The sequence below is a fragment of the Postia placenta genome, assembly GCF_002117355.1.
Source record: "Postia placenta MAD-698-R-SB12 unplaced genomic scaffold POSPLAscaffold_9, whole genome shotgun sequence".
NCBI lineage: Eukaryota > Fungi > Basidiomycota > Agaricomycetes > Polyporales > Adustoporiaceae > Rhodonia > Rhodonia placenta.
Genome location: NW_020169840.1, coordinates 1,935,370 through 1,953,558, shown reverse-complemented (window position 1 = coordinate 1,953,558; position 18,189 = coordinate 1,935,370). Strand labels below are relative to the sequence as shown.

The window sequence follows — 18,189 nt, the reverse complement described above, 5'->3', positions numbered from 1 at the left end:
CCTCCCGACGCGCACGTTGTCTTTTGGGGCACTGACAGGCATGAGCGCTGGCGTTGAGACTGCCGTCATCAGTTATTTATTCGAGCGATCAACACTGCAGTTGATGGTGTACGTCTTTCTTCCTCTTCCTCTTTCTCTCCATCTCTTCTTTTCTTACGATGCGGGGTTCCGTATTTTCTGGTCTAGTAATGTTTTCTGCCCTCGTGGCGTCCACCTCTGCTCTCCGTGTGCCTGTGCGCCGTCAATCATTTGAAAGGAGCCGCTCTCATTCAATGTCCACTGGCAAGAAGCACACTTCCAATCCGGATCTGCACGCTCTCTCAGGATACGAAAATTTCATCGACGAGCGATACGTAGGGAACATTACAATCGGCGGGCACTCATTCGAGGCACGCCTAACTCGCTCTTAGCTCAGATACTTGGTCTGACTCTGCTCACAGGTGATTCTCGATACCGGTAGTCCGGATTTCTGGATATCAACGAACGTCACATTCGAGAACGCTATCAACACCAGTGTTATTAGTGGTACGAATTACGGTACGAAGGGAGGCCAGTCCAGGGTCAGTGGATATATCTTGACGGCGGAAGCCGAGTTTGGCGGCTTCACTGTTCACAATCAGACTTTCGGTGCGTGTGTCATGCTCTATCTATTTGCATGGTATTGATAGCACTTGGTTCGTGTTTACAGTCGATGTGACTAACATGACTACAGAGGATGGCACTGGGCTTCTGTTCCCCGGTGTAAGTGGATTAGTAGGACTGAGCCCGTACGTACAGCCATGTGCGTATTGCAACACAATCAAATCTAACCAAATATTGCGCTTTAGACCCACAGCCGGCAATGATATTCAACAGTCGCTGTCGAAGGCAAAGAGTCCGTACAACGGCTCGCGTCCCGTGTCCAATGTAGGACTATAACTAGAACGGTGTTCCTGTCTTTACTCACCATTCTTGTCAGATCTTCGCTCAGTACCCCTACTTCCCGCCTCAATTCACGATGCTCTTTTCACGGTACTACGGCAATAACATTACATCCTCAGGTGGCGAATTCACATTTGGTCAGTGTCGAGATCTGAGGCTGTGCATTTCCACTACTTTGTGCTAATTGCTGACAATTCAGGCGACCCGATCTCTGGATACGAATACATTGAGGACGCACCCGCCATGCCCGTGATCGACAACTTCCTCTTTGAACAGTAATGGTCGATCCACATGGATGCCATCATTATCAACGGCAAGCGATTTGAGGCTGGGTGAGTGAGCTGGCTTTTCCGGTCAATCGAAAGAGTGACCTGATATTAAGTGTCTTATCCTAGGCCAACCGGCGCGAAGAACCTCACGGCAATCCTTGATGCTGGGACTCCTACTGCCTTGATGGACTCAGAGTTCGTGGACATGCTCTACGGTGCCGACACACCCCGCTTCCAAGACGACACCATATCTTATGCACCCTGCGATCTCAAGATCAACATGACATTTGTGTTCGGGTATGTCCTCAATTCATGCTCAGGTTTGCTGTTGCATTGAACGGCGCTCCAGGGATGTTGAGATGCCGATCAACCCTCTCGATCTCACGACTCCCAACAACGTGACGCAGAATGGTACAGTGGAGTGTTATGGCTCCTTCGAGCGATTAAGTGGCTTCCCTCCAGGCAGTGAGTGTCTCTCCGGTTCCAAACCCGCATCGTTGTAACTGCTCTGACGACTGCCCTTGATAGCGCTTCTCCTCGGTGACAGTTTCTTGCGTAACGTGTACACGCTGTACAACCACAACCCAAACAGGAACTGGGGCAACACGACTAGACCATATGTTCAGATGATCCCCGTGCGTGTTGAGCCTGCTTCATTGCCCCGTCGGTCCCTAACGAGCGCTCGTTCTATCCGCGCCTTCAGCTCACCGATCCCAACGAGGCATGGGCCAACTTTGAAAACTGGAACCAGCAGCGACTGGATAGCTGGAAGAACATCTCCAGCATCGTCAACAATTACGATTCCTCGGACAATTCGAGCGACTCCAGCAATGATGCCAAAGTGTCCACGGGTGCACATCTTGCGGGCGACGTTACAGACTCTACGCCTGCATCTTCGTCCTCGCCCGACTTCTCTACGCTCACGCGCAACTCATATATCATCCTCGGCCTTCTTGCTGGCGTGCTTGTCCTCGTGCTAGTCGTCCTTGGCGTCTCGTGCGCTGGCCAGCGCTCCAAGACGGGTCAAGGCTACCGTGTTGTTGCCCCTATGGGTGAGCAGAAGACATTTGTCTCGAGCTACTCGGAGTGAGGCCACCTCTGCATGGGAACCTTTGAGCTGTGGACTGCTAGTGTGTATCGATACCGCTGAGCGCACATGCTATGGGAAGTATAATTTACATATTTATATTCCGCTTAGGACCGCCATTCCTGTATTGCATAACCCGGCCGCTTTCTGCTCTGCTCCAACAGTGCCATGCGATAGTCTTCATCAGAGCTTCGTCTGACATGCCAGGCTGTTACTGTTCCGTAGTGGGGCAATGCTATGATGTTTGGCGTTGGACATAACCTTAAGGTATCTGTCATTAAATTCCTTCACTGCTCGTGGGCGCTGTACACATGATGCTGTCTGCAACGTCGCACTTGGCCAGTAGCGTCCGCCAATACAGTGGACGCGAATCTTCCAGATATAGTAGGGCCGCCCTCTCATCTTGACGCGCACTGGCGGTGGTAAGGATGTCATAAATGCGATTATGGACAGTGAGTTTCCTATGTTGTTCACCGACCGGAAAAATCTACTTGGTCGTCCCAGCGCTGGCAGCGCGCTCAATTCAGCGGACAGTTGCCATCTGTCACTCAGGGCTAGTGCTAGTACAGCGTGTCCATATCCCTAATGTGTTCTTTCACAATCTGAACTTCACAGGTTTATGAGCGTCCTGATACCTGTTTGTCTTTGGCATGCTGTGTGTTGCGTACGGATTCGTTATATGGTACTTTCGGCGATAGCTTTTCCTTCACGATAACTTGCTGCTCCTTCTATACTTTGATAAAATGCACGCCGTCAGGGTCGCTGCGATCGTTACTAGCCTATTGTCTCTATCCGCCCCCGTTATGTCCAGTGGCGTTCGCATTCCTTTTCGTATAGAGCGGATTCCCAAGGGATACAGTAGCCGCTCTATTCGTGCCACGATGAGAACAGTGGATGAACTTGCAGGCTATGATAACCTCAATGATAGTAGATATGTTGGCGAAGTCTTAGTGTCAGGTAGACCTTTCGAAGTGAGTCTTCTGCCGTGGTTCCCAGCTCTCACTCTCGGCGCTACAACCCTGATCATTTACGGCAGGTAGATGATCTTGGATACAGGGAGCCATGAGTTCTGGCTGAAGACCGATACAACATTGTCAAATTACACAAATACATCTATTACAGTGATGATCGACTACGGTGGTGGCACGGGTCTTGGATCGGCCGTTTCAGGTTTCGTCTTACTGGCTGAGACACAGTTCGCTAATTTTACAATCAAGGAACAACCGTTCAGTAAGTTCGCGTCCCCTATGATACTCTTCCTGTGGTTAACTATATAACATCGTGTCTTTTACATTGGATGTAGTCAATGTGCTCGAACCAGCAAGCGGTTTTATCGTGCCTGGAATCAACGGACTTATGGGTATTGCTCCGTTAGTATACATCTTTCCATGTTATTACTGGCTCACGGTTCTTTTTGGTATTACCACCAGCCCGAATAATGACACCGCGATCAATAATGCCTTCAAGCAAGCCAATTACACCGCTTCAAATGGAGGGAACCCCGTAGAGAACGTGAGTACCGAGCCTCACTACTCATTCTCCCTGTCTTGCTTAACGGCAGCATAATCCGAGAACATGTAGATATTCGCACAGAACCCCAACTTGACACCCCAATTTACGATGCTAATGACCCGCAACGATGGAGAAGTTCGCTCATCAGGTGGCGTATTTACAATGGGTATGCAATCTAGGATGACCTACTTTACTTCGCTTTGTTGAGCGCAGAACTAAATTGCAGGGGACCCAATCTCGGAATACGCCGGTATCACCAGCCAGCCCGTGTTGCCTATCGTGAACACAACGCTAGGTCGGTATTACTGGACGGTCTATCTTGACGGGATCAAAGTCAATGGCAATTGGCGTAATTCGAGGCACGTCTGGTCGTATAATGAGGGAAAATATTATTCGTGACTCACAAATAACACCTCCAGCACAGCAAACGGAACTGTGTTCACGGCAGTACTCGACTCCGGAACGCCAACGAGTGAGATCCAGCACCTCTTTTTTGACACCTACTGATTGTCACGATGCATACGTTGAATAGCCTCTATTAGTCCTGAGCTAGTCGAGTTCATATACGGAGCGGACGCTGAGATTACGTCGGATGGACTGGCGGCTCTTGTATCATGCGAAACTATGCTCAATGTTAGCTTCGTAATTGGGTGCGTTTCCTACACGTCTATCTATTCATCTTTTGGTCATGTATCGTTGTAGTGGGGTCGAATATCCCGTCAATCCGCTTGACTCTGTTATCCCAACCGGACATTACTACAATAATACCGTTGCGTGCACCGGCGCGTTCCAGCGCGCGCAAGGTCCACCTTGGGACGGGAATAGTATGTGCGCTGTAATGCTATAGTCCAGGACGACAGTCTGATGTGAGCCGACATCCACCATAGTGCTTCTCCTCGGTGACACATTCCTCCGGAATGTATACGCCCTGTACAACCTGAATCTGCGACAATCTGACGGGAATACTACTCTGCCGTTTGTACAGCTCCTCAGCGTACGTTTATCAGTCTCTTCATTACAGCGCACAGCGGCTGACTCTGGCCTAGGTGACAGACGCAAACCTGGCAGCATGCCAATTCCCTGAGCAGAATCTCGCACGGCTCGAGAGCTTCGCCCAAGCCTATGGTTACACCGTGCCGTTGCCCCCCGACCCCCTGGCCCCCATTCTCCGCAATTCGGCCATCATCATTGTCATGTCGATCGTCGCGCTCATTCTTGCTTTTATTGCCGCCTTCTATGCTGTCAGGAACGCCCGGATGCAGTCGTCTAGGCGTGATTACGTTGTACTCAGCGAGGAACAGAAGGGAGGCCGATAACTTTTTGCAACAGACTAGAGAAGGGATAAATTAGGTTAAGTCGCCCATATGCTAGCATGGTAGCAGCTGCGACTATATCTTTGTATCGAGCTGGTATTTGATCCACTGTTGACAGGTAGAACTAGATATCAGATGGGTTCGTCTATAAAATACAGTAAATTACAGGAGTAATCATCTACTAAAGACTCTAAGCGCATCAATGTGCCGCGTTCACAGGAATTTATCAAATCATTTAAACGTCATCTCCACGAAGGCCGTGTCACCCGTTGAAAACTGTCCGAGAGTTTAACCACTCGAACTCTCTTAGCTGCTCAGCAAAGGTGTCCTGTTCCCCAGCGAATGAACCCGCAATAAAATGATCTGAATTGAGACTGCCGGTCTCTGCTGGATTGACCAGGGCGTACGGAGAGGGCGGTAGCGCGAGTATGTCAGGGAAATTGCAATCTAGCGTCTGAAGACTGGAAACGGAAGGAGAGTTCCAGGACGAGGTTGATGATGTCAGCGTCGTCAGGTCGAACAGCGATTGGGTCAAGAAGCGAGGATCGAATGTAGGCACATCGACGTCTAATGACCGCGATGCGTGCGCCGGGCCTATGAACTGGGCGCCGAGAGGAGCAGATGCGCTCGAACCATAAAATTGCTCGGCAGGTGCGCCACCATGCACTGCGGGTTGCAGAAGCTGATGACTGGAGTCGAGAGATGGGACGAGCTAACGGATAGGTTCAGTGAGCGAGAAAAAGCATATAGGAATACAACACTTACATAGCTAGCCTGAGGAGCGAACGATGCATCCTGAGTTCCAAAGCCTTGAACCGCTGAGTACAGGAAGGCAGGGTCGAATAGCGCGGGGTCGAGCTCAAGGGGTGGAAGTGAGGAATACAGCAGATCTACAGGCGTGGTGTGCCCCAACGTCATTGGAGTGTTGAACGCGACAGGGTGCGCTGCCGAATGGCGATGGCGACTGACGCTAGTACCTCGTGGTGGCCTCTGGAGTGTAGTAGCCAAATGAGTCGACGGAATCGTTGGAAGGGCAAGATGCTCAGTCATTGCCTCTCCTATGCAGGGCGCTGAGGCGTGGCGTTGCATTCTTGACGACGATGTTAACATGCCCGCCACCGCCATTGCCGGCTCGGACGCCACTCGTGATATCGACTGTGGGGTTGGGTTGTGTATCCGCGCCCGTTTGGTGGCTCTCTTTGGCAGCTGTCCGCAGTGAGGCTCACTCCCCGACTCAGTCTCCCCGCAAACCCGCTTCTTCGAAGTCTCCTTTGTACCGTTATTTCGCGCCGGACGGAAGACGTAGTCAGGATATCGCAGGCGATGTTCCTCCTTAGCCTTCTCTGCTTTCTCCATCCATACAGCCTTCTCGTCCTCAGAAAGCTGGTGCCACTCCTGACCTGCGTAGAATGGAAGCTGTGTTAAAGCTGGATGCAGCAGCAGCAGTCACGATGGCTTACCGATGATCTTGGAAAGCATTGACTGCTTCATCGTTCCCGTCTCATTCTTCCGCTCCTGGAACGAGTGGGTGCGAAAAAGAATGAAGGCATTTGGAGGTCGCCGGATACGGTCAGGCTTCTGGGTGCGTGTAGTGGGCGCAGATCTCTCAAAATCCTGTGGCGCCGATGGGGCCGTGGCTGCGGTACATGTATCGACATTCGCGTGCACCTCCTGAGACGTTCTGGAGGGCTTCTGAGCTCGTGGCGCTGATAGTCGACGCCGCTTGCTCAGTGTATGGGAAGGGTCGCTCTTGGACGCGGCCACAGGTGAATCGCTTTGATGTGCGGCTACCACGGCGGACTGTTCGGACGTGGCCCGTGAGGTAGAGGCTACGTTGAGAGCTCCCGAAGTATTTAACGCATGTTCGCTTTCCTCGTGACGCAACGGAGGTTCCAGAAGTGCATCGCTGGTTTGCGTATACCGCTGGTAGCGCGTACTTTGTGTAGGAGACATTCTTATTGTTTGTTTTGTGGTCGAAGGTGTGTGTCGGCAGCGAGCGCGTTCGCCAAAGGACTGAGTGCAAAAAGGCGGTAGTGGCTCGGAGGAAGGATAATCGGTGTTCTCTGAAGTTGAATCAAATCCAGGTCGGAGTTTGGACAGGTGGGGCCGTGGCATTCTGTTGCTTTGACACAGATAAGCGCCGAGGTCATAGCTTAGTGGCGTAACGCACCTTTGTCTTGCTGCAAGTATAAGTACGCATAATGGTGATGTATACCTGCGAACACATATTAGAAAGCGGAGAATCGAACAGATTGAGCCACTGTACTTATGGACACCTTCGAGTGCTCTTTGATTGTGTTCGCCCGATTATGTCGTTTCCTCGGTCTAGCCTGCGCGAGCAGATCGCCGAAACTCTTCCTGGGCGTACTCGAAGCAGTAGCAGTTATCGTCAACCATAACATCCGGGCTACTATTCGCTGGCTTGCGCTTGATTGAGAGGAACACACCTATGTTCTATCGCAGGATCACTCACAGGCCTCGTGGATATCAATAGTCAGCTTTGTGTATACATTCACATTCCTAGTTTGTGTTTAATGTGCCATAAAGAACAGCGACAAAAACCGTAGACCTCTCAAGGAGGTCGATAGTGGCCCAAAAATTAATGTCCATGAGACATGACGCGCACCCGCGAAGGGCGCAGCGTCGGTCCGCTCACCAGCGACGACCAGCACCGATCACAAAGTAGTCCAGTTGCTCACCGCACTCCCCTCGTGCAACCATACCAGATGTGAGATATGCACATAAATACCAGAGGCTCGCAGTACCTGAGTGAACTCAAGTTTCTTCCCATCGTGCTCGAGAACCAACGAGCAGAATCTGCTCTCCCCATCTCTGACCCACACAAGCCAGAGCAGGGGTAAGGAAATGTGATTTCCTCATCTCTCCTAAGAGAGATTATCTTGTCATAAGTTCATCTCGACGAACAACAAGATACTAGCAGGTGTTTGCATGCAGACAACACCAGCAAAATGGGGGCCACATCGTGAGCCTTCCCAGATTGCCTGGTTGCAATGTCATCATGCATACGTACAGCCTCTCAGATTTCCTGGAGGACTCCTGGTGTTGGTTGGTTTCTCGATCCCACAGGCTACATAGGACGCCATCCTATGCATCTGCGCTCGATAGCGCAGAGCGAAGCCGATAAGGAGAGAGGTAAGACGGACAGCTCATGTTTATCAGACAGGTGCGAGAGGGTCGAGCAGATCGAAGAGCTCGCCCGTTTGGCCATCGCTAGTACCGTCCTCCATCGACGAAGAGAACTGGAGCGGACATGGACGCAGGGAGATGGGAGCGAGATAGTGCGACCGCGATCGACAAGTATGCGGGGAGCTTTCCCAGCACGTGGGTAACGCGTCAACGCCTACGATTGCTATTACTCATAGCGAGGCTTATCGTTCAGCGCTGTAGTGCGGAAAAATTCAAGTGTATAAGAGGACGTATCGAAACCTGAGCAACCCCTAGAGCCGTACGTAGGGGTTTCAGAATGCTACATTTACCCTTCACAAGTGGTCTGTCATACTTGGTAGAGTTGCTGGCCAGTATGTTCACTGACGCGTCTCATCCGCATAGTAATTCGGCACCCGGAACATGTTGCATATTGTGACACATCATGTTAGCAGACACCGGTGCATTGTCATTCCGGCAGAGCAAAGCTCCCGATGGCATTGCACATCTACGACGTCAAGTGCGTAAGTAGAACGTCAACGTATATGGCTGGTCGTAATCATGATAAGATGAAGACTGATGCTGACAATATATAAGACTGATGGAGGATGTGGGGGAAGAAGGGGACGTGCGGTGGGATCGAGATGCAATACGAATAGTGAGACGAAAGCGAATGAGAAGAGTGAATCAAGAGAGATGCTCCTACGAGACAACAACGATGATCACCAAGGGGTATCGAAATCGGACTATGTGGGGGGAGAGAGTCCAACTGGCTGACGACCTGACGTCGACAACCCGCATGACAGAGAGAACCAACGGATAAAAATATCCACTGTGTTCACCGGACGACTTGGCAGTTTACCGCAGAGATGTCTTCGATGATCGCGCACTCATCGCAGGGACTGCTCTCGGCATTGCGAAGCCTTCCGGATCTACGGTGGCACCGCCTTCTATTTGACCGTTTGCGGGCTGACCTATTGTAGCGCTCGCGTTCTGGATGGACACCAGCACCTCCTTGCAGTACTTGAGCTTGTCCAGCAGACGCTGGTTGAACTTCGCTTGGTCAGGATCAGTAGCAGGAGGGCGAAGCGCTAGGGCCATGACCTCGGCGAGAGTCCACCGTGTGAGCTTGTAGTTCTTGTCAATGTGCGTGATGAGTAAACCCTGCGAAGAGAGAATGACTTTTGTGTGGTCGTAGAAGTTGAACTGGCGATCGCAAATCAGCACTGTCTAACAAGACGGAGACAAGAGCGGGAACAAACCTGTAGAACGTCATGACTCATCTTAAACACTATCACGTGTTTCATACGCAAGTACTTCTGGACGAAGTCCATGCCTTTCGTCCGGTCGAGGTCCTTGAACGTGTAGTCGTACTCGCCATAAAGCTTGTCCATGATATATCGCTCAAAGTGCTTGAGGAGGTATACCTTGCTCTTGAGCTCCTCCGGATACTCGGATACAGTGCAGTTCTTCCGGACGTACACCGAACCCTGGCGACGCGAAGAGATGTAATCGAAGTGCCTGCAACAGCATCAGCTAGTCGTATCTTCAGCTCATCGAGTGTAAGCTGTGCATACCGCTTATCCGCAGAGAGAACCATGGTCGTGCTATCATTGAAATGCACGCCAACAGATCCGTCGGTCAGCGCATAGCCCATGCCATACTTGTTGCAGTAATCAACCCAAGACGCAATGAACACGTTTGGGTCGGGCAACGCAGCATCCTCACGCGGGTCTCTAAACAGCCTGCCGGCCGCCTTGGCGTCGAACGCGGCGGTAAGTGTCTGGGCCGCCGCGTCGAATCCGTTGACACGGAGTGGAAGGCTTCCAGAAGAAGGTAGACCGGTATCCGCTACGGGTACGTCCTGAGCCTTCTCGTACACCTTCTCGCGCGGGCGTTCGCGCGTTCGAAGCTCGCCGCGTGCAGCAGGGGGTGGGATGTTCTCCTGGTCCTCCTGCCCACACGCGGATGGTGCCGCACTCCCAGGAACCATTTGCGCTACGATCCGGGCCTTCTGCGACTCGAGCTCCTTCTTCCGTGCCTCTTCCCTCTTTGCACTCCCATCGTCCTCTTCGTCGATGTTCTGCAGACGTACGCGTGCTGGCGAACGGCTCACAGCCGACACAGCCTGTAACTTTCGAAAAACTGGGTTTTCGCCACGCGCAGTCGCCGGTGCGACCATGAGCGGCGTGCGAGCGGAGCTGAGTAGGGCAGAGATTGGACTCCCGGGCTGGATTGCCTTCTGGAACTCCTTCTCCTGTTGCGCAAGATGCGACGATACGCCCTTGTACTTGGCAGCATTTGGGGCCGCACCTGAAGCAAGGGCTGTTGGAGGTGGTGCAGACGGAACAGCGATGTTCGTAACTTGGTCTTCATCGAGCTTCGCGTTCCGTCTCAAGCGCTTGAGATTTGCCTCCGAGATGTCGCGAGTAATATGTTTCCAGTCTGGCGCCCCATCGTGAGCAGTCGTGGGAATATATCCTGGCACAATGCCCCTCGTGAACCACTCGTGGTCAACGATCTCGTGTAACGTCGGACGCTGCTGAGGATCCGGCGTGAGGGTCTGCTGCACAAGCTCCTGCACTGCGCGTGACACTATGCGGTCTGCTGGAAACTCGTACTCGTTGTCCCGAATCCTTTTGTAGATCGCCTTCACGTCTTTCGTCTGGAACGGCGGACGACCAATCACGAGGGTGTACAAGATGACACCGATCGACCACGTGTCGACCTCGAAACTGTGGCCATTTGCGGTGTCGAACAGCACCTCAGGCGCGATGTAATTTGGTGTACCGCAGATCGTCTTCTTGCGCTCGCCCGGGTTCTCGATCAACGCCGCGAGCCCAAAGTCGCCAACCTTCACGTTCATGTTCCTGTCCAAGAAAATGTTGCCCAGCTTTAGGTCCCGGTGGATCACCTGGTGCGTGTGCATGTAATGACACGCTCCGATCAGTTGTACCATGAAGAATCTCGACTCTGGCTCCGTGAAGCGGCGTCGCCGGCGGAGCATGTCCATAAGAGAGCCGTTATGGCACAGCTCAAGTGTCATGTAGACGTTCTCATCGTCCTCAAAACATTCCTGGAAGCGTACAATGTTAGGGTGGTCGAGCGAGCGGTGAATCTTGATCTCGGCATACAGCTAGGAGAATGTCAGCGAGATACCTTTCACACAATGACACGCGTACCTTGGTCTTGGCTTTCTTCGTCTTAAGGGAAGATTTGGTAACTACCTTACACGCTGAACGATTGTTGCGAGAATCCTTGACTTCGTACACCCGCGCGAATCCACCCTTGAGTGAGCGAAATCAGCAAGTGTACGCAGCGCCATGTCAGCCTTTTCCAGGCGCACACGAGGCCATCCCGACATACCTCGCCGAGCATACCGACACGCACGAACTCCACGGAATGGCTCTTGTCCGTGATGATTTTTGGCGGCGATGGTGGGGTCACCTTGGCGTTCTGTCTCGGTAGTGGTGGTGATGACGGCGGCTTGACGGGGTCCTGAGGCTTCGGGGGCGTATCCGACATGATGTGTCGAGGGTTGACAACGTCAATAGCAGGGTTGAGGGCGGGGTGGTTGATTGCATGGTGGTTGAAGGGGACGCGACGTGGAGGAGGGGGCATATTCGTATACATTGGCGTCGACATCGTGCAAGCTAGGCCTAACGCCGTTCGATGTCGAGGTCGTCGTCGATAGCAAAGGAACCGAAAGCAAGAAGGTCAACTTGTGAATTCTGCGGTGTGTTCAACGCGTGTTAGCCACCTTACATAAGCACACGTGTTGGTTCGACTTTAAGGACGCGTCGGAGCGCGGAGCGCGTCTTATCACGTGATCGCGTATAGCCTTCGCCCAATTGCCGCTCTTATGTCTTAACGCAAGCTCGAATCTGGGTCAGCTCTCGATATCTGAAGCGGCTAGAGAATGTCACAGTCCTCGATCTGTTGTACTTCGTTTCTAAGGTGTCTCGCTAACATTGCCAGCTGGTATTTGTTTATTGTCTTTCTTGTTGTGTCGTTGCCGTTCCACTGCCACGTGATAACAGGGTACTTTCATCACTGATATGCTCTTGTCGATTGCTTCGTCTCAATCCCCGGTTATGTCTGCTAAACAATTGTATAGCTACAAGACATACAGTCACCCCAGATGGATGCTTTATACCCGAACAGCCATCTTGTATTCAGCGTCGCCTCGGCTAAGACCGCCATATCTTCCTTGCCCAGGACGGCCAAAGCTCAGTAAGATTGCCAAGGCAAGCTGTACATGCTACTTGTTCTCAGGTTGCCCAGCTCTGTACATATAACAGCACATTTAGTATCTCTCTTCACAATCAACTACTCTTTATCATCCGCATTCGTCTCGCCATGGGTCGGTTTAGACAGTCCAAGCAGCATGATCCTCAATGGTCCCAATACCGAGACACACGGCCAGTCGCTTTGCCGCCAAAAGTCTCCCATCAGAGGTATGTTCCGCTGCTGCCATTCGCTATGCTTTCCTGAGCGGCGCGTAGGCAGAAGCCATCTAAGGAGGATCCCAACGACTCAGACGTCACTGCACATTCTCCCGCGTCAACCACGTCGTCCAGCCCCCTACCGACACCTCCCGACTCCCCTCGCGCGCGACTTTCCTCTCCCAGCTCGGTCGAGGAAAGTGCATCCGCGCCCCAGCAACAACGAGAGGAATCATCTCTCCCCGAGAGTACAATTACACCTGCATTAACCTCTCATACTAACGACGACAATCGAGCGATCTCGAGTACAAGTACAAACGCACAGCCAGCTGTATTACCGGAACCGGAAACAGATGCAACGCCACTGGCAGTGGACCAAAAGGGAAAGACAATCGAACGAGTGCCACTGCCGTCAACTGCCGAGGTACAAAACACCGCCAAACCGGTACGTCTTGCCTCTCACCTCTCTACTCTCACGCTCATCTCGCTTCTGAACCGCTTTGACCGCCACACACCACCTCAAATCCCTCTCCCCCTGTCTTACTTTACGTGACTTTGAAATGATTGTGCCCCAACTCACTGCTCAGGTCCAAAAGCTCCCCAGTGCGACAGCTTCGACGTCCACCAACGCGTCGAATGCGAGCCGGGTCAACGGGGACAAGATCAACACGACAACCAACGCGTCTCCTGCCGTCGCCGCCACACGCCCAGCCGACGCACCATACCAAACGCCTCAGGGTTGGATGATACCAACGCGTCCTATCACACCCGCAAAGAGCGTTTCTGAACGTAATGCGGCTGTGGCGAACACCGTGAAGTCATATGTGGCGCCACCAGCAACGGTACGTAACATATTCCCTCCAAGTCTGTTCAGCGCTCATTGAATGCCACAGGCTCCTGGACCATCGCAGCCTTCCTCCGGTACATCCCAGGCCTCCACCTCAGCTGCGGTTGCAGGGCCGTCGCAGCCTTCTTCCCGGCCTTCTTCTTCGCCATCTTCGGCTGCGAAATCTGGGCCGTCGCAGCTAGCCCCTGCTCTATCCCAACCAGCCCCCGCTCCGTCTAGGCCTGCTCCTGCTGCGTTACAGCCTGCCGCCGCCTCCACGGCATCGCGGCCTGTCGCCACCTCGCCACCTGCCGCCTCATCATCGCAACCCGCCGCCGCCTCCTCATCACGACTTGCCGCGGCTTCTTCATTGTTACAACTTTCCGCCGCCGCCTCCTCCTCGCGGCCTGCGGCTGCCTCCTCGCGATCCGCCGTCGCCGCCTCGCCGCCTATCGTCGCCGCCTCCTCCTCGTCGTCCTCCTCCTCGCCGTCCTCTTCCTCGCCGTCCTCTTCCTCGCCGTCCTCTTCCTCGCCGTCCTCCTCCTCGCCATCCTCCTCATCGTCTAAACCAGCGGCCGCTTCGTCACAGTCCGCTTCGTCACAGGCTGCTCCGTCTCAGCCACTCGTCTCGGTTGCGAAGTACGGGCCGTCGCAGCCTGCTTCTACACCGTCGCAGCCGGCTTCTACACCGTCGCAGCCGGCCCCTGCGCCGTCGAAGCCAGGACTTGCAGTATCGCAGCCTGCCCCTGCTCCATTGCAGCCGACCCCCGCTCCATCACAGCCTTCCTCCGCTGTACCACGTCCCCTCGTCCCGCCTGTGGCATCTACGCCATCGCAGGGTCCCTCTGTGCTTCCCTTCCCGATAGTAGCTTCGCGCCCGCATGAACCGCAGGCGCACGTTACGTCGTCACAAGGGCCTGTGCCAATCACTGGGCGGCGCGATGAACAGGCGTGCGCCGCGCTCGTCGTCCGCCACAGGCTGACTCGTCAACGCCGCTACCACCCCATGCAGTCCCGTACTGCTCCCATGTTGCGAACGGGTTGGGTGGCGTCCGTTGGAGAGTCCAGGGACGCACCAGCCCTACCCCTTAGCTTGCGGTCGAGGACGCAGCGGGAGGCCGGCCCCGAGCTTCGCTGGCTGCACCCCGTTCGAGAGCGTCGGCGTCAGCTCAAGCGGGCGCGGCTGCATGCCGCTTGTGCGGATCGAACAGTGCTGTGGGAGTCGCTCGACAATACACCAGCGCGCGAGTGGCGTGCGCAGCTGGTTGAATTCGACAATGTCGGCGAGCTCTTCATGACGGATGATTTCGAGGCGGAAGCGTTGGACGAGGACACGGTCTCCCCAATGGAGGGAGTGGAGGGCAGCCAGGCGGAGCGACTGGCTCGGGAGTTGGTTGCACTCCAAGCATATACCCGCGTCGTGATGAAAATGGACCCGATGGGAGGTGCCGCCACCAAAGTCCTTCCCGTCCCACCCACGGCCCCTGCGCAAGGCACCAGTTCGACGGCGCCACAGACAACGGCCCCTAAACCGGCCGTAGCTCTAAACACCCAAAGCGTCGCGGCGTCGACATCCGGCTTAGGAGTGCAGCCCGACCAAAACGCTGCGACGGCAGCCACCAGCGCCACCGTGGCTAAGCCCAGCAGTCTGCTCGCGAGCACGAGCGAAGGGTGAGTGTTGCTTTCTTTATCTTTATACGTTGAGGATCCAACCGAGTTATATAGTGGACGCCCACCTGCGACGCCACCGGTCAGCATTTTCGCTAACCTCCCCCCGCTCCCCGCGAAGCCACCCTCTGGCACGCAGCAGGATCCGAAGCTTGGATCAACCGCAGCAAGTGCCGCGCCGCAATCTGCCTTCGGAGGCAACAAGACGGCGCCTAGCCTCCTCTCGAGGCTCACTGAACCCCAGGCCTCGCAGCCATCCACAAGCGAGATGCCGCAAGCAAGTGCCACGGCCACGCCGCCACCGAAGCCGGCTGCGAGTTTCTTTGGGCCGCCCAAGCCTATCCCAGTGGAGAGCGCCAGCGCCAAGTTCCACGCCCACTTGGCGGGCCTGCCGCACTGCCAGTCGGGCTCGACGCCCTTGGTGACCAGCGAGCACGCGAGGCCGAGTGCGAGTGCGCCGAAAACGCAGCTGAGGCTCGACTTGAAGCCGGCCTACTACCAACTGCCAGGCAACAAGCCGAAGTACACCTTCGACACGCCGCGCGAAGCACCCCGGGCACCCGCGCACCAGATCTACACGTACACCGAGGTCGACCCGGCGTTCTTAGCGGAAGATGAGCCTGCCGCACCGCCGGTCAAGCAGACACCTCGCCCGAAGCAGACCTCGTTGGCGCTTCGCTCCCCGATGGAGCTTGCCTCGCTCGCGTGCCGATCGCTACGCGCCATGGTCCCCGAGATCCAGGCTGCGAAACGGCCAAAACGCGCAGCATCCCGGAAGCCGGCAGCGAGCGCGAGCAACACGGCGCACAGCTTTGGCTACTACGCAGGGGCGAGCGTGAGGATGGTCCTGGGGATCACCAAGGTCTTCCTTAGCTGGTGTCGGTAGACCGTGCTTTCAGAGGTGCCCGGTCTTTCCTTGCGCTGTAATGTGCCTACTGCGTGCATTGGCGTCCGCATCTGTCGATGCATCCTAGCTTCTGCTGTCTCTCCGGTCGGGGAAGATGCAGCGTCGACCGCCATCGGTCGTCCTTGTCTGCCGCTGAACGCCGCTCCGTCGGCGGTCTCTGGTCGTCTACAATTGCCGTCAGACGTCGTCAGTCTAACCCAGTCGTCCTCAGCACTTTTCTTTCCAGATTCAATTCACAGCTGCCATCGAGTTTCTCCTTCCATTCGCAATACATCTACCCTATCTTCATCTCCATTTGACATCCATCTTTTCTTCATCTGCCGATACCTTTCATTTTGCACTTGATGATACCCCCCAGCTATTATACCCCCCGTCGGCTGCTGGCTATACCCCTCTGCTTCAAATACCCTTGATACCTATTCACCTTTTCATTTATACACCATTCATTGGGCTGACGACGACCAAGACGACGCTGACGCTCGCCGACGCACATCGAACGGCTCGCACTTGCGCGACAACGACGACGATCGGACGATCGTTTACCAACACCAGGCCACCAACGCCGCGATGCCCACGATGCATTTTGATCCAGACACTTTCCGCCCCGCTTGACTGTACGTTATTGTATCATTATCACGCATTGTATTCTTGTAGTTTGTTCGTACCCCAATCAAAGATCGTCCTCGAGCCACTCGTGCGAGGCGTGACCGTACTGCCAGTGGATGCCCAAGGTAAACCCCGCTTGTACTACACGTCGCAGCTTGCCCGAGATCTGTTCGGATTCGGAGCCGTCAGGTGAGGACCCCGTATTCTCCTTGTCTGTTGACCATCCCGTCTCACGTTCGACGTTCCGCAGTAACAACTTAAACCTGAGCAGGAGCCACGGCGGACGGCCCTTGCGCTCCCGTGTCGCAAGGCCTCGCGCAAGAAGTCGGTCGTGCCCTCAGGCTATCGGCAGCCTCAGCGTGATGTGGCCCCCGCCGCGCATAACACAGACGGCCAGACTCTCGGTCTGTGAAATACGTACACGCCGGCCACATAGATACATACATGCGCAATGGGCAGCAGGCTCGCCCGCATCGGCCGGGACGTCGATCGATCCCGTCCCCCTCGGGGTTCGTGTTCGTGCAACGCGACAAGACAAACAACGCTCGCACGCACAAGCGAGCATCGACATGGAAGCGAGACTGCCGGATGTCTCCCCCCCCCTCCCCCCCAATCTCCCTGCGACTCGTTCCAGGCCCAGATGCGGCCCACGCTGGCAGCTCAAATATACACCACTCCGTGTGACTCATGATTGCCGCGTTTGAGGCCTCCTCGCATCGTGCCGCGCGTCGAGGCGTGCAGCCGCCCACGCCGCCGCCGCCGCCGCCGCAGCATTGTCCGCCCGCCGGTGCTCGCGTGCGGCGCTCTGGCATGGCAGTCTCACTCTCAGTATTTGTCCAGCAGCGTAGCACGCGCGCGTGCCGCCACGCCGCAGCGCGATCCCCGGCTCTCGCACGCCCGGAATGGCGCGTGCGCGCATTGGCATTCCCGGAAAGACGGGGGAGGGTGCGAGGGGGGGTGGGTGCCGGTACGTACGCAAGACACACCAGCACGCCCCGATCCGCGTTCCAGAGCCGAGCGCAAAAAGCAGCACGAGCAGTGTGCCGCGCAGAAACCACCTTCACATCAGACGTCAGACGGCACGCGCAACCGACGACTCGCGGCTAGATTCGATTCGAGAGCAAAAAGAAAACGAAGATGGCATCGAGACGCGCGACGGCTCGCAAGCGGGCCGTCGTCGACGGGTACAGACTACATTTGAACTAATAGGGATGCTGGAAGCAGCGCATATAACTACTATGTACTGGTCCGGTCGCGAGGGCGTGCGGCGCGAAAGGCCGACTGTCCAGACGAGGGTCAACTATAGTGTAAGCGGGAAGTCGTGGGCCGCCGCCAGATGCAATCGGCGGAGACCACCGGGGGTCGTGATCAAAAGGGCATGTCATGGCATTGGGTCGTGCTAGAAGTGATAAGAAAATACGGACACAGGCGAAGATAGTGAAGGCGCGCGCAGCGGACGGAGGGGCACGC

At 54.9% G+C, this 18,189-nt stretch overlaps 6 protein-coding genes across 6 annotated transcripts; 4 read left to right on the top strand and 2 right to left on the bottom strand.

The window, feature by feature from the left end:
* Positions 1–188: 188 nt before the first annotated feature.
* Positions 189–2,280, top strand: POSPLADRAFT_1146264 (hypothetical protein; the record flags this gene model as incomplete). Its single annotated transcript, XM_024485907.1, has 9 exons — positions 189–233; positions 441–627; positions 689–741; positions 856–906; positions 959–1,058; positions 1,121–1,196; positions 1,317–1,405; positions 1,719–1,825; positions 1,894–2,280. 9 exons carry the CDS (start codon positions 189–191, stop codon positions 2,278–2,280), a joined length of 1,095 nt encoding a protein of 364 aa, XP_024338115.1.
* Positions 2,281–3,080: 800 nt separating this feature from the next.
* POSPLADRAFT_1146494 (hypothetical protein) lies at positions 3,081–5,105 on the top strand (the record flags this gene model as incomplete). Its single annotated transcript, XM_024485941.1, has 10 exons — positions 3,081–3,248; positions 3,318–3,507; positions 3,581–3,789; positions 3,859–3,955; positions 4,016–4,138; positions 4,214–4,261; positions 4,322–4,439; positions 4,492–4,613; positions 4,677–4,783; positions 4,836–5,105. 10 exons carry the CDS (start codon positions 3,081–3,083, stop codon positions 5,103–5,105), a joined length of 1,452 nt encoding a protein of 483 aa, XP_024338114.1.
* A 259-nt stretch (positions 5,106–5,364) lies between these two features.
* POSPLADRAFT_1058233 (hypothetical protein) lies at positions 5,365–7,055 on the bottom strand (the record flags this gene model as incomplete). Its single annotated transcript, XM_024481011.1, has 4 exons — positions 5,365–5,814; positions 5,868–6,308; positions 6,354–6,502; positions 6,563–7,055. 4 exons carry the CDS (start codon positions 7,053–7,055, stop codon positions 5,365–5,367), a joined length of 1,533 nt encoding a protein of 510 aa, XP_024338113.1.
* A 613-nt stretch (positions 7,056–7,668) lies between these two features.
* On the top strand, positions 7,669–8,371 carry POSPLADRAFT_1040435 (hypothetical protein; the record flags this gene model as incomplete). Its single annotated transcript, XM_024477745.1, has 2 exons — positions 7,669–7,830; positions 7,894–8,371. A coding segment is annotated over exon 2 (198 nt), but the record flags the coding sequence as incomplete, so codon positions are not given.
* A 754-nt stretch (positions 8,372–9,125) lies between these two features.
* Positions 9,126–11,900, bottom strand: POSPLADRAFT_1146207 (hypothetical protein; the record flags this gene model as incomplete). The annotated part of the gene is made up of 5 exons (XM_024485896.1): positions 9,126–9,473; positions 9,530–9,788; positions 9,845–11,403; positions 11,450–11,554; positions 11,634–11,900. The coding sequence occupies 5 exons, from the start codon at positions 11,898–11,900 to the stop codon at positions 9,126–9,128; spliced, it is 2,538 nt and encodes an 845-aa protein (XP_024338111.1).
* A 726-nt stretch (positions 11,901–12,626) lies between these two features.
* On the top strand, positions 12,627–13,778 carry POSPLADRAFT_1047538 (hypothetical protein; the record flags this gene model as incomplete). The annotated part of the gene is made up of 4 exons (XM_024479313.1): positions 12,627–12,724; positions 12,773–13,157; positions 13,300–13,554; positions 13,587–13,778. 4 exons carry the CDS (start codon positions 12,627–12,629, stop codon positions 13,776–13,778), a joined length of 930 nt encoding a protein of 309 aa, XP_024338110.1.
* Positions 13,779–18,189: the final 4,411 nt, after the last annotated feature.